General features: G+C 38.3%; 1 protein-coding gene across 1 annotated transcript in view; it reads left to right on the top strand.

The window, feature by feature from the left end:
• ATM (ATM serine/threonine kinase) overlaps positions 1–21,941 on the top strand; it is a 70,706-nt gene that overhangs the window by 19,204 nt on the left and 29,561 nt on the right. The window contains exons 16-33 of the mRNA XM_063127080.1: positions 340–429; positions 1,673–1,841; positions 2,328–2,527; positions 2,896–2,978; positions 3,069–3,224; positions 5,509–5,584; positions 5,680–5,810; positions 6,450–6,570; positions 8,928–9,104; positions 9,469–9,629; positions 10,465–10,711; positions 12,105–12,223; positions 12,997–13,123; positions 14,338–14,537; positions 15,595–15,769; positions 18,763–18,927; positions 19,250–19,382; positions 21,621–21,710. Of these exons, the coding sequence (XP_062983150.1) occupies positions 340–429; positions 1,673–1,841; positions 2,328–2,527; positions 2,896–2,978; positions 3,069–3,224; positions 5,509–5,584; positions 5,680–5,810; positions 6,450–6,570; positions 8,928–9,104; positions 9,469–9,629; positions 10,465–10,711; positions 12,105–12,223; positions 12,997–13,123; positions 14,338–14,537; positions 15,595–15,769; positions 18,763–18,927; positions 19,250–19,382; positions 21,621–21,710 (2,620 nt within the window). The remainder of the gene's footprint in view (positions 1–339; positions 430–1,672; positions 1,842–2,327; positions 2,528–2,895; positions 2,979–3,068; positions 3,225–5,508; positions 5,585–5,679; positions 5,811–6,449; positions 6,571–8,927; positions 9,105–9,468; positions 9,630–10,464; positions 10,712–12,104; positions 12,224–12,996; positions 13,124–14,337; positions 14,538–15,594; positions 15,770–18,762; positions 18,928–19,249; positions 19,383–21,620; positions 21,711–21,941) is intronic.

The raw sequence follows: 21,941 nt of genomic DNA, 5'->3' as shown, positions 1-21,941 counted from the left end.
TATGCTTTTTCCATGCTGATCTAGTAGTGCCATTTTGAGAGGAATGGGAAAACCTGTTGTAGCATGACTGCCGATTACACTCAGTTGTTTGGCGTTCGCTCCCTTATTTCACAGTGTAAGATAAATAGATTCTGTAGGATGTGGCTTTGATCATAAGTATTTTATCTTTTTATTGTTGTGTTTCTAATGTACTTGTTTTATTATTACTTTAATCAAGTTTTTATTTCATTTAGTTCCTATGATTGTAAGCCATCTTGAGTGCCATTTTCTTGGTAGAATGCTGGGATACAAATCAAATCAATCAATTAATTAATAGTGTGTTTTGGATTGTTTTGACAGAACAGCCCAAGAAAGAGTGAGTGTGGCATCTTCTTGCATTTGTTAACATCAAAGCTGATGAATAATCTTGCAGATATTTGCAAACATCTGGTAAGTCGTCACAGTGTGGGCTGTTACTTTTCTTTCAAAACAGAGATTTTGCCCTTGAAAGCTAAACAGGACATGCTAAGTTTGGACTTTCCTATCCCTACTGAGAATGAAGTATACAGTATATTGCTGCACTGCTGTCCTCCATTTGGCTAGATACCACATGAGGATGTTTGCCTGGACCTCCAAGTTCCTTCTGCCCTAAAGAAATAGTAGAACTTAGGGCAGAAGAATGAGCGTTGTTTGAGACTTGGGGTGGCAACATGTGCTCATGTCTTTCTTTGAAGCTGTACATGAAGCAGCTATAGGTATGACTAATAGAGTTTGCTGCTGATCTCTCCCAGGGACAATTCTTACTTGTCCCTGGTAAGTAGTGGAGCAGCAAACTGTGAGCATAATTTCAGCTGTGACTATGAAAAGTTCTTTCCTCAATTACAGTACTATAAAAGTATTACAGGTACTCTAATCAAATAGTGATTTTGTTGCAAAGTATACGTTTCGGAATTTATTTCAGTGGGAGTTAACTTCGGTGGGGATTTAAATCCTCATGAAAATCTTACATATCGTAGAATGACTGTCTCATCCAATTAAAGATTGCAAAATTACACTGGTGTCATATTGCCTTCTGTTGTCAATTGGTGGTGCTGGTGTAGACCTTTAAGTCTCTGAATTGAGATTTGTGTAATTTAGGGAGGATTTCCTTTATGAATCTTCCTGCCAGTTGAAGTAAATCAGGAATACTTAAATATGAATTCCATCTTTCTGCTTTGCTTCAATTACAAGGCAAAAGAAGGGGTCTTCTCAATAAGGTCCCAGTTTTATAAAATCCCACCTCTGAAAGGAGCAGCTAGTATCAAACATTAATGATTTTCCACAGGGAAGGGAAGAGACCTTTGCTGAATTAAGGCTTTAGCAACCAACAGGAATGCCTTCCTAAGAATTTTAAACCTAAGAATTTTAAGATGCTGGGATTGTTATGTTATTTTAATATTGTATTGGTTTTATATGCTCTTTTAACTAATGTTATGTATTATATTTTAGTGTTGTTCCCCGCCTCCATCCCGAGGGAGAGGCGGGTAATAAATATTACATTATTATTTATTATTATTCCTAGTTTGCACATTGGTGCTGTTTTTATGTACTGATATGTACATGAAACTGAGTCCTGAGGATTCTATTTTACTGTATGAATGTTTACTGTAAGAAAGTTGGGATGAAAAAGTTCTAAATAAATAACTTCTCTTAGATGGTATTTACTGGGAAGGCAAGTGAAGGTGGAGAAATTGATTTAATGGAAGATGAACCTGATGAGAGTAGAATGGAAGGAGAAAACCAAACAGTCTTAGATCTGTTTGACGATCACTGTGCTGAAACTGGCGATGTCAATGAGGGCGGAGAGTTGCAGACTTTGACAGGTATGTTTATTTTATTTATTTATTTATTTTATTTATATACTGCCCCATAGCCGAAGCTCTCTGGGTGGTTTACAAAAGTTAAAAAACAGTGGACATTAAAAAGTATACAAAATTTAAAACCATCAAAAATATGAAAACAGCAGCATACAGTATCCATTTTAAACAACAACAGTTCTGGGGTCCATTAAAAAACAAACAAACTTAGCATATGTTGTTAAATGCTGTTAAATGCCTGGGAGAAGAGAAAGGTCTTGACCTGGCGCGGAAAAGATAACAATGTTGGCATCAGGTGAGCCTCATCGGGGAGATCAATCTTCTCTAAGTATAATTTTGCGGCAACTGAATGGTTTTAGGAAAGGGTTGTTGTTTTTTTGGTAACATTCAAATGCTAGAAGCCGACTTCCTCTAGAAATATACCAGGCTTAAGTACTGTGATATTATGGTTTAAATCCAAATTTCTGAAATGCAATTCCATCTTATTTACAGGTGCCACAAGCCCATTATCAGAAGAACATCTGACTAAGCAGGACTTGCTTCTCCTTGATATTTTAAAGTTCTTGTGCATAGCTGTCACAGCAACCCCCAGGCCGACAGTCTGCTTCAGAGCTTCTGAAATTCAGAGGAAACTCTTAATGCTAATTGAAGGAAATGGATTTGATTATATTAAACCACTACATCTGCACATGGTATGATTATGAAAAACTGCCCTGCTTAGCTTTCTAGATGTAAAAGTTGTTGTAATGCCACATGTTAAGTGGTCTTTATTTAGGGCTAACTATTGTAGCAACAGCTGACAAATCATGGAAGACCTGGAAAATTCAAAATTATGTTGGCATTTTGTAAAGAATTGCGTAATTTTGTGATTTTAGCCACTAGATAATTCTTTTTGATGCCTAAAATTGTTGGTTAATTTCTGTTATACAGGAAGCTTTACTAACCCATGTTAACATATAATATAATTACAAATCAAACATGTACTGTATATAGAAGTGTGCTGCTATATAAAAGGTATTACAATAATTTCTGTTTTGCTTTTAACTGTGCTTTGTACCAGTATTTAGTCTTGTTGAAGGAGCTCCCAAGTGAAGAAAGTTCCTTGCCAGAAGATCATATTGTCTCCCTTCTCAAGCCTCTTCCGTAAGAAAATAACCCTGTTTAATAATAGAAATATATCATTAATATTATTTTCAGGATACATTTCTTCAAACTCTCTGTTATTTCCAATAGGGATATATGCTCCTTTTATCGTCGAGATCAAGAGGTTTGTTCATCGATTTTACACCATCTCCTTCCTATGGTGAATGCTTTGGGCACTGTCAGAACACATACTGAAGATTTAAGTGAAGCCCAGGGTCAATTTTTAACTGTCGTTGGAGCATTTTGGTATGTTAAGCACATTTTCATCTGTAATTAATTCCATGATCATAAATTTGTCAGTTATAGTCATTGTTAACATTGCAATAATAACCCCTTGGATGGCTGTCTGACGGGGTTTAGGGTAGAGTGGGGTTGTCTCGGTGGGGGAGGGCACATCTATCCCAGCAGCCATCAGAATGACTTCAGAAAGCCCCAGAGGTGTAAATCCACCACTGGCAGTATTCCCATCTACAGTAGGCCCTGAAACTGGAGCATCTTCCATTTCCCCGAAGGCCCAAGGATCAGGGCCCTCAGCTTTGTCAGCCTAGAGCTGGCATAGCTAATCCTTCCTCATAGTTGCACTACTGCTTTATAGCGGTACTGAAGTACACTGACAACTGTTGGGGCCCATGACACATCTACACCAAGCAGGATATAACACTATGAAAGTGTTATGAAAACAGTATATGGTAGATGTCAGTGGGCCCCAACAGTTGTCAGTGCACTTCAATACAGCTATAAAGCAGTAGTGTGGCTCCTGCCTTTTATATTCCGCTTTCATAGTGGAATATCCTGCTTGGTGTAGATGAGCCCTTGGTTTTAGTAGGGTGAGCTTTGGAAATGTCAGAAGATCTGCCGCTTTATCCCTCACCCCGATTAGGATTGCTCTGTCTGCTATGTAAACAGTTGGCTTGTATGGTCTTCTGTAGGGATGTTGGAGAAATTCAAGACGGACTAAAATGAGTTCAGATAGCTAAGAATCTGACCTGCAGAATCCTCTGCAAAACGGCCTCCCCAAGCTGTGTGGAGTCTGCAACTTCCGGATTTTATTTTATTTTTACTTTCCCGAAACTTAAGCAAATTCATTTGCAGGAAAATATGCAAGTTTCTCTGAAACATATGCCATGCTCGATAATATAAGTGAGGAAAAGTCGAATGGAATGGGGGCATTAAATGTTACATACTAACATACATAATTGTAGCGAACTTCCTTATGGAATTATTTGTGAGTTTTTCCACATAAGGAGAAAAAAATCAAATCCTTTTGTGAACGGATGCCAGAAGGAATAACACTGCACAGTCCATGAAACACAGATGGAATGGATTTTACACAATCCGTACATCCCTGGTGTACTGCAAATGTTTTTTGTCCATGTGAATTGTATCTGAGTACATGAGCATGTAGGTATTCCTCCGTCCTCAGCTAATGGTTATATCCGCCATTCCTCATGCCAAGAGAAGGGGGAATGTGCCCTCCTCTCAGTTCTGTCTCTGGCAGAACAAGTGCATTTGGGAGCAATCTCTCTTTTAGCAATTGTTATAACATTTTGAGGCATTTTTAAAAAAAACAATAGGAATGAAATGGGAAGAAGGATACAAATTGTTTTTTCTTATATAATGTTTTTCAATAGTTTTTTTCTTTTTCATTGGCTTGGAGACTGGAGCAGGCAGGCACCATCAGAGCCTGCTTCAGTTGGAACCCCCCCCCCCCCACAGGGCTAACACCTTCACCTTGTGGGGAAGAAGGAGCTGTTGGTTTGCCCCTCCATTGGGAGATGAGAGGACAGAGCAGGGCCTTTCCCCCAGCCTAAGCAGTCTCCTTAATTTCTTTTTATTTTCTCCCTCTTCCCTCCCCGTACACTTTTCCTTGTGTGTCATGTCTTTTTTTTTAGAATGTAAGCCTGAGGGTAGGGACTGTCTTCTTTACTGATGCATTGTAAGCCGCTCCGAGAGCCTTTTGGCTGAGGTGCGGGATAAAAATACTCTAAATAAATAATAAATAAATAAATGGCTCAAAAATTGCAGCAGAAAAATTGCTTAGATACCAGAATAATGTCTTTATACAAATATAACACACACCACTGGACAGAAGCCTACTGATTTTAGTCAAGCTTTGGACCACTGTCTTCAAACCATGATACTATCTGGGTAAAGCTGAAATTAGTTGTGACAAGCCTAAGCATATTGACTCAAAAGTAAGTCCCACTATGTTCAGTGGGACTTGTTCTTGAGTAAGTGTGCTTAGGATTGCAATTTAAGTCCTGTTGAAACTGTCACAATTTAGTTAATGTGACTCAATCCACAATCCCATAGACGCACATACTTGGGAGTAAGCCCCAATGAACATCTGTTGCAATTGGCTACAGCAGTTATTAACATACTGTGCTTGACCCTCTATATAAATTGAAAGCTAAAGTTATTTTGTAGCACGGAAAGACATATCTAAATACTTCTAAAATCTAAGAGTAAACTGCAAAAAAATAGACTTCTTGTTCCATTATAGTTTAATATTGAATTCTGTCTGTTCCAGGCACTTAGCAAATGGAGGGAAATGCACAGCTCCAGTAAGAATAGCTTTAGTGAAATGTATGAAAGCTTTACTTCAGGTAAGTCAAGTGCCGGAAGCATTAACAAAACCCCTTTTTCTTTGGTTTTCCCAAGTTCCATAAAAATCTAATGCTGATACTTTCTTTTTCCCCAGGTTGATGCTCATTCCAAATGGGCAGTGCTTAATGTTAAACAGGAAAATTTACCTGTGAGTGATGCTTTCCCCAACTTCCTTGCAGATAGCAACTTTCAAGTTTGCATGGTTGCAGCTAAGTCAATAACCAGGTTTGTTGTTTTTACCGACTTGACTGCCTTCTAGAGATAACCACTCAAGAGTTAGCCATTCAAAATTGCTTCGCACTTTTTCTTTGCCACCTTATAAAATAACATTCAAGTAAACAACCCAGGTACCCAATCAAGGCCATGCTTCTGGCTTCTAATTTGTAGTCAGGGAGATTCTGTAAGACTTAGGCTAGGATTGGATATCCAGCAGTTCATGATAACATCTCTTCTATTTATGTTGCTGGATGAGCAGGGGAAATAGGTATTACTAGTAAAATGCTAAGTTCCCAAATGTATGAAGGACTTTGAAAAAGCAGAATTGAGATAGATCTTGGAGAAAGCTAGACTCCTTTGCAAGAATCCATGAAATCTGCATCTTTATTGAAGAGAGCAAGTTACGTCCCTTTGCTTTTATCTCTTGCTCTAAAAGCTGATCTCTTTGGGGAAGAAATTCGAAGTGATAATTTTTTCATCCAGAATGGTGTTCATGTCTTCTTAGAGATAGGCAAGTGCTGCTTAAAGATATCTTGGGGTTGGAAAAACACCTCAGAATAAAAACGCAACAGAAGTGTCTTTTATTCATTTATTTTTTAAAGTGTGTAAATTATTCTAAATTTATTTTTATCTCTTTTTAACCATAAGTTTGTTTCAAGATGTGAAAATGAGAGATTCTACTGGCCTGCTGAAAGCTCTTCCTTTGAAGCTCCAGCAAAGGGCTTTTGACAACTTATACCTCAAAGTTCAAGAAGGAGCAAATAAATTGGTAATACGGTTTGTCACTGCACATGCATAAAGGCTTCCACTGTAACAGCTTTTCCTGTTCCGTGGAGGTTGTGGCTTTTGATTATGCCAAGAGACTCAGACCTTGATAAGCTTTTCTTCTTGCTTATTGTTCAAATTACAGTGTGCCTAGAAGCTAATTAGATTTGCCACTTTATTTATTTATTTATTTATTTATTACATTTTTATACCGCCCAATAGCCGAAGCTCTCTGGGCGGTTCACAAAATTTAAAGTCTTCATTCTTATTTTGTCTGCTATTATTTAACTGATGTAAATAATAATCTCACCAAATATTTCATTCACTTTCCAGGTAAACAGGGTGCATAGTGACTTGAATTAGATCATTACATAGGGGCAATAGAGTGCTAGTGCTGTTATTGAGATAAAGCTATGCCACTGCTAGTTTTTTTAGGCTAGTAGGAATGACTGATAAGCCTCGTGTGGTGCAGAGCGGTAAAGCAGCAGTTTCTGCAGCTGAAACTCTCCCCACGGCCTGAATTCGATCCCAGCGGAAGCTGGTTTCAGGCAGCCGGTTTGGGTCGACTCAGCCTTCCATCCTCCCGAGGTCGGTAAAATGAGTACCCAGTTAGCTGGGGGAAAGGTAATAACGGCCGGGGAAGGCAACGGCAAACCACCCCGCTATAAGGCCTGCCAAGAAAACGTCAGCAAAAGCTGGCGTCCCTCCAAGAGTCAGTAATGACTCAGTGCTTGCACGAGAGGTTCCTTTCCTCCTTAGGAATGACTGGTACTACAAGAAGAAGCTGAAACTATTGCTTCCAGAATAGGACATGGCTGCAAAGCTCATGAAAGGGAGCTCCGATGACCTGTCCCATTCTGGAATTGTTAATTGTGCTAGTTTCCTGGGTTGTACTAGCAAGCACTAGTTTCCCATTGTGCTAGTGGTTATTCCCACAAGTGCAAAGTATTTAGAGCTGGTGCGTTGACAGCATTAGATATTGCCCAGACTAATAGCAGTTTTACCAGCCAGGGACTTGTACATAGTTAAATGGAAGCACCTGTGAGATCAGAGGAAATTTCCTTATAAGGCTTCAGTCATGATATGGACTATTGTATTTTCATGCCTGACCAAATAAAATTGTTTATATTCCTCAGAGAAGGTTACAACAATCAATTCATGTCAAATAGTAATAATTTGAGTTCCTGTCTAGCATTTGTGTCTAACTTCTTAAGTGCGACATAACCACCAGCCTCTGCATGAAATGTTGAAGTTGTAGCTTGTTTTTCTACCTATGAAATTAGTATCCATGTCCTGTCGCTTCTATTTTGGACATGGCAACAGAGCTGTAGAATGTCTCTCACTTATTCTTAAAACCTTTAAGCACCTCTTTACATTTTTTCTTGGTTATGATTTTCTTTGGTAAATTTGGTCTCCATGAAGGAGCTTATAATGGAAGAAATTTGTTATGGAATAAATTTCTTTCAGCATTATCAATATTTGGAAGTGTGTTGCTTTTAACCTTTAAAGTTCTATACAGCTTAGGGTCTGAGTATCTGAAGGACTGCTTATCTTGGTATGGACCTGTGCAGTTATTAAGATCAGCAGGAGAGGCCCTTTTGAAGATACCCTTGCTTGCAGAGGCCCACTTGTCAGACATCTGGCAAAGAGTTTTCACCTGTGTCAATTCCAAACTCTGGGACACACTCCCTTTTGAGTTGCAACTGGTCATCACACTCTCTGTGTTCAGGACAGGTGTCAGGATGCATCTTTTTAACTTGGGTTTTTAAGTTGTTGTAGTTATGGCTTTTTAAGATGGTTTTATTTATTTTATTTATTTATTATAGTACTTTTATCCCATCCTTAAGCCAAAAAAGCTCTCAAGGCGGCTTACAAAAATATTTCTTAAGGCAGTCCCTTCCCACAGGCTTACAATCTAAAAAACATGACACAAAAGGAAAGGGGATTGGAAGGGGGGGGAAAGTACAGTGTTTTATTACATTTTTAGTTAGTTACGATTTTTAAGTTCTGATTTTTTTGTAAACTGCCTTGATTGGTTACAGAAACACTGTAGAAATCCAATACATAATTATTTCTGAAACCTAATATGCAGTCCTGTACCCACTTACCTGGGAATATGCCCCACTGAAATCAATGAAATTAACCACTGAGTAGGCATGTATAAGATTGCATTGTCAGCTTCCAGGAAGAAAACCTTTAAAATGATTCTGGTGAAGTAGACCTGTATGGTAATTTCTTACATCTTTGTGTTAGAACACTGTTTTAATGAAATATATAAATTGTTCAGATAATTTCTATTTAAATCTACCATGTATGTATGTAAAGGAGATGACTTTTATTCTGTGTTCTTTGTTAATAAAGGCAAACAGCACTGGGAGTGAACAGAATCTTCCTGATGAAGAATATAATAGAAAATCAGTTCTCCTCATGTTAATAATTATGGTATTACGTTGCAGTCCTGTGTGTGAAAAGCAGGCATTGTTTGCTATTTTTCAGTGTGTAAAAAAGAATGGATTAGAGCCTAAGCTTGTAACAAAGGTATGTACATTGGGAATTTGTATAACTAAAGAAGGCAAATGAAAATGAAGTGCTTTAAAAATTCTTGAACAGTTTTCAAATAATGTCATGGAAAATGTATATATTATATCAAGGCATTTAACTCATTGAAATCTCTGGATATGTGGTGCTACATATAATTGTTAAAATAAATAGCTCTCAGTACATGTTTCTATCTATTACGTTAATTCCTTGTTAATTGAAGGATAAGAGATAAGCCTGTACTTGCATGACCTCCATGAACACCTTTTTGGGTCAGAACCTTAGCTTATAGACTCTGTCGTGCTATAGGTACAATAGTTTTACTAGTAGTAATTATGGAATTGCTCTTTCTTTTAAAATGCAGGTATTAGAAAGAATTTCTGGCACTTGTGGCTATAAAAGGGTAGAGGATTTCATGAATACCCACTTAGATTATCTTATTCTAGAATGGCTGAACTGTGGCTACAGTCTTTCTGTTTTTCCGTATGTTTTATTGAAGTATAAAACTTTGGAGGAGTTCTACAGGTATGCTCTTAAATTATATTTCTGTGTTTTCTGTTCCATCTAGGCTGCAAATGATTAATTTCTGACGTACTGTGTGGCAAATTCCATGTATTATTGTGCAGCCTATTTTGAGAGTGGCTCAAAGATTTGTACTAGATTATTGCTATGAAAAGGTATATTTAATTTTAGAGTTAAAGAGCCAATGTTTTGGTTCCACTTCATATATGGCCTGCCGGAGGAGATTTGTCAACTTAACAGTCTTTTAGAATTTAAAAAAGCACTAAGCTGGCACATTGTTTTAACTGTTTAAATACTGCTTTAAATTAACTGCTTTAAATTATATATTGTTTTAACCTGGTTTATGGTTTAATTTGTTTTTAGCTGTGTATATTTACTGTTTTATATTATATGCTTTTATCCGTACGCCGCCCTGAGATCTTATTGATATAGAGCGGGATATAAATGTTTTAAATAAATAAATACTGATCTATTCCGGCAGGCCTATCCAGTGAAATTTTAGCATGTTTTAAAGATGTTTTAAAGATGTTTTAATCATGTATGGTATGTTTTTAATCCATTTTTAATGTGTTTTATATTCATTGTTGTTCCCTGCCTCGATCCAAGTGGAGAGGCGGGTAAGAATTAAATTATTATTATTATTTCTAAAGTAAGCTCTGGCAACAATTAACTTGCTAGTATCTAATTCGCAGGCCATTACAAAGACCTTTTCAAGAATAATTTGTGTTAGGATGCAGTCATTCCATTCTTTACGTAACCAGTGCCATCTCTGCTGTAACTGAAATTTAATATTTTTTCCAACCATTTTGTCATAATTTAAATGAACCTTTAATTGTAGATCCTGTTACAAAGTTTTGATTCCACAACTGGTAGTTAAAGACCAGTTTGAAGCGGTAAAATTGATTGCTAACAAGATTGAAAGAGAGCAGCAGCAGCTTCTGGCACATTGCTTTCCCAAAATACTAGTTAATATTCTGCCTTACTTTGCCTACCAAAATCATGAAGATGGTGACATTGCACAAAAGAGAGATACGGCTTCTAAGGTTTATGACAAACTGAAAGATGAAAACTACTTAGGAAAACAGGTACTTTTTCACTTGTTTGGTTTTCATATAATTCACACTATTATATTAGATGAGAAGCATTTGAATGCTAGTATTTAAAAACCAAAGCTACGTTAGAAGCAATGAGTGGTTCAATTTTATATGACGGTTAAGCGTTTTGAGCTCAACATTGTGGCTTAGTGTGTCATGTGAACCATTCATAGCCATGGTGGCTATATAACCACGGTTTAAACAAGCTCACTAACCATTTGCTGCTAAAGGGTTAGTGGACTAACCATGACTTAGTGTGTTGTCTGAACAAGCCCATTCTTCTATATCACTATCAGATTGGCCTAGTGTAGATTTCTCTACTTTACTTACAAAGGGCAGTGCTGTACTGTGCTTTGCCCTGAGTGCTATTTCATCCATGACGTTCATCAGTCCTAGTAGCATTAATTGCAGGTCTTGGGCTACAGGAGGTCGATACTTTGAAGTCCTCATGAGGCCTTGAAACTTTGGCAGAGAGGGACTTGGAGCTAACAACAGTCCCATTCCAGGTCTATCGTTTTGTGATCAGCTCGATTTCCATCCCCATGCCCGAACAAACACCAAAGAGGAAAAACATGGTGCTGCCTTTATATTAGGAGATATTATATTATATTTGTCCTATAATTCTTAAATTATAGGACAAAGCCCTTTTGGTGGTCCTCTTCCTTGATTTTCACGTACGGGGTTAAAGGAAGGGTTAGAAAGACATTTAAAGCCTTCCTGGCTAGACAGCTCAAGGTATGTATTGCAGATGCCTATAAGGAATCTCAGGTTACAAAGAGCAGACATTCAGGGTGTCCATCTAGTCATCGCACTACACTTTTTCCAAATGGGAATATTCTAATTCAGTTGATGCTGCCTTTGGTAGAAGGGTACTTCAGACTGCTGGAGACCTATTTGGGCTCCAACAAACATTTGGGCAAGACAGAACATTGGAGAGTGTCAAGCAGAGAATGGTTTCTCTGTTAGTTCTCCTACTTTTATCAGACAGTGATCTATTACCCACTCTGGAGGGTTCTTTTCTTCCTTTTGTACTTTCATTACTGGTTAAGCACCACTTCTTCCAGTTTGTTTTAGGGATATTTATTTCGCTGGGGTAGATTGTTGTTCTAGGGTAGAAGCAGGAGGTGCCTCCTATTCATGCTTCAGGCAAAGTCTTTTTTCAAAGGACCTCCTCTGCCTGGATGGCAAGGAGATCACCCATTGTTCGAACTACAATATGGTGAACAAGTAGAAGAATTTTCAGGTAACCAAATACTCTACCTTCTGAGTTGAGTGCTTTTTAATGTAAGATCAGTATGAAGACTTATAGGTAATGTAGTAACCAGCCTTTATTGTATTTCATACTTAAGATGAACCTTAAGCTGTGTGTCGGGTTTTTTTGCAGCTGATAGAGAATTTATTTCATGGTAATTTGCCAGAGATTGTAGTAGAGGTGTTGATGACCTTACATGAGCCAGTACATATCAAGGCAGGCGAAGATGTTGACCTAATGAGATTTACAGGGTATGGTTTACCTTTTTTTGTTAATGTGCTATAGTTTGTAATGTATGTCCTTATGTGTAGACTTGTTGCCCATATTTAAGAACTGGGAGTGGGATGAAGAGGCTTGAATTGAGAAATGATGTCTATCAAGTCTAAGGCCATTTGGGATGGTTAGACATTATTAGTAGTAGCTTAAGAAACAGGAGAAATCTGTTAATTTTATGATACCTATATAATTTTATGTATTTGTATGCATAGGATTGCACAATAGTTTGTGGTCTCACATATAACGTAAACTTATAAGCCAGACTTATGTGTTCCTATGGGCATTAGCCCAGTACAAGTTGCCATTCCACTCCTTTTCTCTAGATACACTGCATAGAAATAAATGCATGTACACGTTACAGTAAGTAGACACAGGTAGGCAAACAATCACCCTTCCCCAATGTGAAGTTAATAGAAATGTGTGAGTGCACACACATATCTATGACATAAACCTCAGAGTGAGTCTGTACCTTTGAACCAGTGCTGAATTAGCAAATGCCCTTTCAGCTATAAACTGATATCTAGATCAGATCAGAACTGTTGAAAAACTTGTTAATGGATTAAAATATGTACTCACTAAATAATTATTCTAATATGGATTGATCTGTTTCCTCTAACTGTTAAGAGAATCAGCCTTGGTTGCAACCTCATCCTATTTATTGTCACTTAGATTTATCTGTTCCTGTTAGATTTTTCTGTGTGAAGTCTTCAAGGTTTTGAAAGGCTTGCAATCTTTTCAATTCTTTCAGAGATCTGGATCCTACTCCGAATCCCCCTCATTTTCCATCATACATCATCAAAGAAACATTGGATTACATTAGCAGTTGTCATAAAACAAAGTCAAAAGGTCTTGTAGGAATTCTTTCCAAAAACCCTGTAAGTTATTGATGTTGACCTTCTGTGACTGAAATGTTGGGCTGACTCTTCCAGGAGGCAGGGTGAGACCCTAGCCTCAGGTGGCAGATGGCACATGCCACATCCCGTGTGCAGAGGGCCACCCGCTGCGACCGCGACCAGCTGCAGATGGACAGCATAGCTTTTTGCAGCACGTGGCAGGACCAACTTCTCTCTCTGAAGAAGGATCCCACAGAGCAAGACATCGCTCAGCTGCTGTGGAGAGCCCTGTCAGCCATTTTCTTGGTACAGCAAATACTGCAGCAGAAAAGTGGCCGGGGTGGCTCTCTGGCATGCCTGCCAGGTCCAAAGTCTCGCTGTGAGGAAGAGTCCCTCTGAGCAAAGCATTGGATGGCCATTTGAGAGAGCCCCATCGGCTGCTTTCCTGATGGAAACCAACTCTCCAAAACACCCACCAAGCCCAGTGCCTCACTCTGAGGCCTGGAGCCATGGTGGCACAGACATTCTCTTGGGCCATCTCACACACCGCACATCCATCAGTACTTTGCTATGATGCCCCCTTTTAGCAAAGTATTGATGGATGAAATCACCTGCACTGCTGCTGCAATGGGGAGATGGGTGGATGGATGGTAGCGCCAACATTGATTGCATTTCGACGCCAAGTAAAAACATGGCTTTTTAATAAAGCCTTTGATAGTTAAACTCACTGGCACATTGTTTTAACTGTTTTAACTGCATCTATTGCTTTTAAATTATATATTGTTTTAACTTGGATTATGGTTTAATTTGTTTTTAACTGTGTATATTTATTGTTTTATGCTGTATGTTTTTATCTGTACGCCGCCCTGAGATCTTAGTGATATAGGGCGGGATATAAATATTTTAAATAAAATAAGTAATAAATAAATAGCGGATTGTCCTGGGTGCCATTTTTTGTGACAGCCGCATATGTCATCACATCTAATTCCAACCTAATGAAAACAAATCCCCTTTTTTGTTATGTCTTATTTCTTTCTTAAAATATGTTTAAAACTGTTCATTAAAGGATGTGGTGTACAAAATGAGACCACAAATTTTTTCCACGGTCATAAAATACAATTTAAAAAGCACAGAATACAATCATAAAACAATTTAAAAGGACTAGACTTACCTTTTTATTAAAGTAAGTAGCACCGAAACAGTGAATAGATAGATTGCTATTTCATGTTTTGTTCTTTTTTTCTTTTCTTTTTTAGGAGTCATTCCAGAAAATCTTACTTGCCATATGTAAGCAAGCATCTGGATCAAGTAATATTTACAAAAGACATAGAATCCTTATGATATATCATTTTTTTGTAAATTTATTATTGAAAGAGATAAAAGGTGGTTTAGGAGGAGCATGGGCTTTCGTACTTCGGGATGTGATTTATACTATGATTCACCACATCAACAACAGGTACGTATGAGTATTACATGTTACTGTCTATACACAGGATTCAGTTCATTTGGATAAGATATAGCATTTGTAGAGCTCCCTTATACTGGGTCAATCCATCTAGTCCAAATGTACTTAATATATTTTGTACTCTGAATGGCAGCAAAGGGAGTGGTTCTCATGTAATGCTAAACCAGGATGTAGTCTTATGTGGACAAGCCTCTGTGAGCCAGAATGACGCCTTGGGTTGGCATTATTCCCCCTTCCCTCGTTTTCCACATACCCGGGAGGAGGATTTCTGATGAGTTTGTTAACATTTTCCCCAATATCTGGTTTGTTGCTTTACATGAATCAGAAATTTTGTTGTTGTTTTTTTAAAAATCTCTTGTTGGTTAAGCAAGCTAGCAAAACAATCCAGGGGTTGTTGTTACTTTGTCTATCAATGGATTCACTAGATCTTATTTTAAACCATGGTTCCTGGTTTGTACATAACAACAAGCCAGGAATTAGGGAAAGCAAAACTAAACTCAGCAGAAATACATGAGGAGAAGAAGAAGAAGAAAGTGGGAGCATGAACCATGAAGCTTCACTTGGACTTGCAAAGGCTTTTGCATATGAGACTAAATCCTGGTTTACCATTACAGGAGAACACAGCCAAGGTCTCAAGCTGAGGTTTTTTCCCAGGTTTGCTATCCCAAGTGCCTTTACTTGTAAGCTATGAATTTGGTTGGTGAGTTAAGAAACTCAGCCTCTAAGGACTACCGTATTTCTTCGATTGTAAGACGCACACTAATTTCAGTACCACCAACAGGAAAAAAAAACCCCTGAGACACACCCCATTTTTAGAGATGTTTATATGGGGGAAAAGTGTGTCTTAGAATTGAAGGAATAGGGTATGTTATATTGCTTTCATTTGTTTTTAATCATAGGAGACTTTCTCCTGTAAAATTATTACCCTGATACACCCTGTAATTAAAGAGTGCATTCTAACTCCTTCAAGCTTAACGTGAGATCCCTCTCCCCACTCCAGTTTCATATTGGTGCCTTTTCAGTTAATTTTTCTCTGTGCTTGTTTTAGGCCTATACCACTCAAAGGAGTATCCCTCCGAAGCTTCTTGCTGTGTCTTGACCTTCTCAATCGTGTTTGCCAAACAGCAGTCAAATATTGTGGGGATGCCTTAGGGAGTCACCTCCATGTTGTTGTGGGTACATTAATACCTATAGTTGGAGACCAACCTGAGGCCCAAGAAGAGGTAAGCTTGAGACACTTGTTAGGCATTTTGTTAGTGATCTCACATATTTCGCCTAGGATCTAAAAAGCTTCATTGCTTTATTTTACCCACCCCTTTTATCTTAGAGTGACCAAGGTGATCTCTTCCGGCAGGCCTACCCAGTGGAATTTTAGGATGTTTTTAGGATGTTTTAATAAAGTGTACTATGTTTTAAATCAATTTTATGTATTTATACTTATTATTGTTCCCCGCCTCAATCCAAATGACGAGGCGGGTGAGAAATATTTTTATTATTATTATTAACACAGTAGATACAAAACACAATCTCCAACATTAAAATAAAACAAGGCAATTAGTGAGGTATGCCTGGCGGTCTTTTTTCTTTGAAGATAAGCCACCCCCACCCACCCCTGCAATATCAAAAACTTTTTTTAAAAGTTTCCCTCAGTTTCAAAAGGTATGTGCTACGTGGCATAGGGTCTGCTGTTTAAGATATGGATGCTTATGGCCCTATTGTGTACATAGAACAAACTTTAACCTTGTCTTCAAATCTGGTGGGAGGGAGAACAAGTTTTGCTCACCTTGAACTCTGACCAAAAATGGGGGTCACCACTTCTCCCTTCCATCAAGGTGTGAATTCAGACTGGTGCTATGCATCTGAATTTCAGTTTAAGGTCAGAGACAAACCCCTGCTTTCTTCCCAAATTCTGGGGGCCTGGTCAGGTCTCTGTCACAATGCACATCCAAACTAAGAGTGCCTTAAAAGAACAGCACAATTGTGGGAGCAGTACCCCACTCATCACCTGAGCTACAGGGTTATGAGGAAGATTGGGGCTTGTTCCATATGCTGCATCAGTCTGGGACACTCAACATGGTGAGTGTGATGAAGGGTATTATAGACCCTTTTTCAAGTTTAAAGGGAGGTTGTGGAGACAAAACCTATGGGAAGGCTAGAAACCAATAAAATCTTCAGGCTCAAAACTGTTCATTGTCAAATATCATCTTGCTGTCTGCCTTTAAACTCCAATCCTTACAGTAGTGCAGTTTTCCTTTTATAACTAATTCCTTCTGTAATATTGTTCTTTTTACATGTGTCACTTAGATTTTTGTTCACTATTTCCCTTATTTAGTAGAAACATTGAGCCACTTAGCATCTGTCTTCCTTAAAAACCTTTTTAGGCAAGTATGCGTAATTATTTTCAAAACGCATGCCAGTGAAGAATTAAATTAAATGATCACAGCTCTGTGATTGCTCAACTTAATTATGATGGTTCTATTTTGTTTCTGTGTCATCAAATCTGAGAGCTGCAAGCAGTAGTATCTGCATTTAGATTTATTTGAAAGGAAGAACTGATAATTGATTACACCAATCTACTGAATGTAATTACACCAGTAATATTTTAAAACTTTGTTAACTAGATTTGCTATTTATTTCAGCCAAACTAATGCATCTTAATGTAAAGGCTGTTGGCCATGGAATAGATTAGTATGTGAGTGAATTGGTGGTACTAGAATAGTTTGCTGGCAGTCATTCGGAAAATCATTCATTTTATCATTAACATCTACATTTAAAAGATTAGTCTTAAAAGATCTTTCTGAATCTGATTTTTTTAAAAAAAAATACCATGATTTTTTCTTTTGAATTTTGAAAGGTAATTTGAAAGTTATCTTTTTGAAACTGAATTTGTCACCATTTCATTTTAAAACACGGTTTTGTGTTTTTCCAAACTGTTTATATCGCCCTGATCACCCAAAATGAGGATTATGAAAACTTTGAATTGAATTGCCTTTGAGCATACAACCAGTAGGAATCTGGATTTCGATCCCCCTTTAAAAAAAAAACTTTTGTTTTCTCATTTTGTGCTCTTTTATACTTGAAGGCAGCCAGATAGCAGGGGTGTTTTGAATGTTTTTTCTTCTGTTTCAGCTTTATGTGCAGTGAAATCAGTAACAGGCCTTTGGCTCGTGCACATTGTCCCCTTCCCCCGCCCTACTTCCTTCCCCAGCATGTTGAAATGAGTATACTTGAACTGAGTAATTAGCTTTGTGCATGCATGTTTAATCAGAAGTAAGACCCACCATCTTCAGTGGGGCATGTTCTCTAGTCTAGTAAGCATATTTATTATTGCAACCTAAATGTAGGATCTTCCTTGACACTGAATATTGAGGCTGCTCAACAAGTTAAGTATCCAGGGACAAGGAAGATCTTGGATTCAAATAAATGCAGGATCTCCTGGTTCTAGTAAGGATTCTGTCGTGACTCCAAGCCCTGCTACTGCAATGTGAGACAACAAAGTGGTTCACTGTGCAATCCTCAAAACCTTTATTCAGTAAAAACAACAACCACTTCTTCACACCTGAAAGGAGTGTGAATGCTAGGAACTAACCTCTATGCTTAATTAGTCAAGCAAAGCAAGGCAGTTGCCTGTCAACTAAATGAAAAGTTTTCTGCCGTGCCCTCCCTTCGGGGAGGGCTCTCATATTGTAACTTCTGTTGTGCAGCTAGTCTGGGGGAACACCTCCCATTTCTTCTCAATGCCACCTGAGGTGGACACTGGGATCTGTCAGTTCCTATGCTCCCTCTCCCTCCAACAAGGACTGAGTTCCCATTGAGGGTGGGAAGGGGGAGGATGATCTCCAAGTCTGGGCCTCCTGTTCGATAAGCTCCTGGGAAGATTCCACCCTGACTCTTGGAGAGTCTTGGAGAATTTCCTCTCTCGCTCCCTGTCTTGGCTGGCCTTCTGCTTCAGGCTCTGAGTCTGATTCAGAATCTGAGACCAAACTGGGGGAGGGGTGGGTGGGGTGGTGGCAGGCCTCATCCCGAAGATTCCTGTGTGGTGAGAGGAGAAAGTACTCAAGCCTATGGCCTGCTCCTGGTCTCTTGATGCATAGAGGTAGTGTAGAAAAATCAGTGTACAAATCACATTACTCTGTTATTTTTTCATGTAAAACGGTGAAAACCATTTAATAATAGTTTTCATTATTCTGTTCTTCATCCCTTTATTTATTTTTAGGTCTTGGGCTTATTGAAGTACTTAGTGATCGATAATAAGGAAAATGAAAATCTGTACCAAGCAATCAGACATCTAGATCCTTTTCCTGATCATCCCGCTTTTAAAGAACTGCGTGCTACTCAGCAAAAAATAAAATACAGTAGAGGGGAATTTTCTCTCTTGGAGGTAATATAAACAGTTAACTTGTGAACAGGTTAATTTCAAGGATTTTAGAAAAAATAACTACATATGAATTTTAATCTCTCTTCCTTGAAGAGTTTATTTTTATTTTTTGTACATATATATAATTATATAGGTTTTTATGCTGGGATAATAAAGTGATTTCCATAGTTAAGTGTTAGATTTGTCTTGCTCAGTTGTTTAAAGTCTATAAAAGTTTCTGTGTAATAAACAAGCATTTCTCTTTGCAATAACATCTAATTGACGGGCTTTAAAGGTATTAGCTATATATTGTATCCTTACTGTAAAATCAATTTGATGTTTGCAGGAAATTAATCATTTCCTATCCATAAATATCTCGGATTCACTGCCATTGACAAGACGTGAAGGTTTAAATGATTTGCGTAAACAACTTGAAGAACATAAAGAACAAATGAAGGACCTTATGAAAGAATTTCAGGGTATGAATTTGGGACTAATTTTTTTAATTCCTGTGTATGCTGTGTATTATGATCTTTAATAATAATAATAATAATAATAATAATAATAATAATAATAATAATTCTTTCTTACCCACCTCTCCCTTTGTATCAAGGCAGGGAACCACATTAGTACAGGAATCAACACATCATAAAAATTCTTAATTTTACATTAATCTGGGTAGGCCTAAAGGCTAGTCTTCAAAGCTGCCTTAAAATCACAGAGAGAGTTAATATTACGAATCTCCTCCGGTAGGCTGTTCCATAATCCAGGGGTGACAGAAGAAAAGGTCCTCTGGGAAACTGATGTCAGCCTAGTTTTGGCTGACTGAAGTAAGTTCTCCCCAGAGGACCTGAGTGTGCGGGGCGGACTGTATGGGAGAAGGCGGTCCTGCAGGTAACCTGGACCCAAACCATTTAGGGCTTTAAAGGTAATGACCAACACTTTGTACTTTGCCCGGAAACTAATTGGCAGCCAGTAGAGTGATTTTAATGCTGGGGTAATATGCTCACCCCTAGATGTACTGGTGACCAACCTGGCTGCCATATTTCGAACTAGTTGAAGTTTCCGAACTAGGTACAATGGTAGCCTTATCTTAGTATCAAGACAATCCCCATTTTCGCTTTATTTTTTTTAATCAAACATATACCTCTTTACTATTTATTTCTTGCACTTTGGTATACTTTTTCATCCTATCAATTTCTTCACCTTCGACCTTTTCTTTTTTAAAAAGTAATCTTTCCTTCTTCTCTGCCCACGATGGCTCTGTTGGGAAAGCACACTGCAAAAGTCCGCCAAGCTTCTAAAACAGACTACATCAGCGGTCACTCATGTGCATGTGGTCAGAGACAAAAAAAATTGCTTCACGGGCTTCTCCTAATACTAGCCCACTTGCATCGTTTCCAGCCACTGATTCGCAACCAACATGTTCCTGTTGGAATGGACATGTTCATAAAAGCCCACCTAACAGGCAGGTGGGACAAAATGTCGCTTCCTTGGGTTGGGAAATAATGGTCAGTTCGTTCCATATTGTCCCATGGCGTAAAGGGGACCTTCAACATTACAGCAGATTTTCTCAGTTGTCAACAACTTGATCTATGGGAGTGGAGGCTGGATCAGACTGTTTTCCGACAACCACAGTCATGTGGTACCATGACAGTGAACTTGTTTGCCTTGCTGAAGGATCACAAACCCCTTCACTATTTTCCATGTTGCTTGAAAGCATGGTGAAGGTACAAGATGCCCTGACCACAAGGCCTATAGGTTGTGTTTCCTGCAATGCCCCTGTTCCCAAGGTCCTTAGAAAAATCAGATTTAAAGAAGCATTAATTATCCTAGTGGCTCCTTTCTGGCCATGGAGGCCATGGATTTTAGAGACTCTGCAATGGACATGGACAGATCCCTCATTCCTCCCAACTATTCCCCATCTTCTCACCCAGAGCACATCCAGACCCTGGATGGCTCCATATAGCCTCCTGGCTTCTGAAAGGGAGACCTACCTAAGTCTGGGATACTCTGAGGAGGTTATGCTCTCACTGCTGTCTTCCAGGTGCAAGTCAGCCAACCACATCACAACACATGTCAAAGAATTTTTCCTCGAGGCAGATCTGGACTTGAGTCTTAAAACTAATGCCTTTCAGAGACAGGCTTTCACACTCTTCAGTTATGTCAAAGCCCAATCGCAGACCCATGGGTTAGCATCCCTGATCAGTCCTCCAGTGGTACATTGTTTCACATCCTCGAGGGACTTACCAAGGCAGCATTTGAACCCTTAAGGACTGCTCTGCTGACTTTCTCTGGCAATCACACTTGCCAGAAGGATATCAGAACTAAGTATCCTTTCGTTTAGAGACCACATGTACATCTTCCAGAAAGACACTAACTCTATGCACTGATCCATCCTTCATCCTTAAAGTTAATTCTCAGATCCCAGAAACTCAGTCTCCCTTACTTCTGTCCCAAGACCTCTCGTCTGTGCAGGAAGGTATAGTACATACTGAACATCATACAACATAGTTTTATAGTGTTTTATTTATTTGTATACTCTTTTATTTTTTTAAAAAAAATGTTGTATGCCTCCTATTAGAGAGGCAAAGATTGCAATAGAGATCAAAACAGCTTTTGGAATATATAATTATTTTTATCTGATGTTGCAAATGCAATTAATCAACTAATACACTTGATATTGTTTTTAATATTTTTTTTCTTTCAAATGGTAGAAAACCCCAAAGACTGTGTAATAGTGAAGTTGATGACATGCTTTTTACAACTTTCAAAAACAGCTGTAAACTCTACTGATACTGTCTTGGGTGAGTAATTGAGCATTTAAATGGGTATAGCTCTTTTAACAGCAATAGTAAAAATCACATTGCACTATAAATCCACATTTATAGTGGATTTATATATTCATTTATATCAGCAATAACTAAAGAAATTTAACTCAAATGTGAACAATGGCAATTAAAACCCAGTAATGTATCATTCCTGAAATTCATATTGCTCTGTTAACTGTTTAGTAAATAATAGCTAGTCTTCACATC

This window comes from Elgaria multicarinata, chromosome 5 (assembly GCF_023053635.1).
Source record: "Elgaria multicarinata webbii isolate HBS135686 ecotype San Diego chromosome 5, rElgMul1.1.pri, whole genome shotgun sequence".
NCBI classification, from domain to species: Eukaryota; Metazoa; Chordata; class Lepidosauria; order Squamata; family Anguidae; genus Elgaria; species Elgaria multicarinata.
This window is presented reverse-complemented; position numbering and strand designations above follow the sequence as displayed.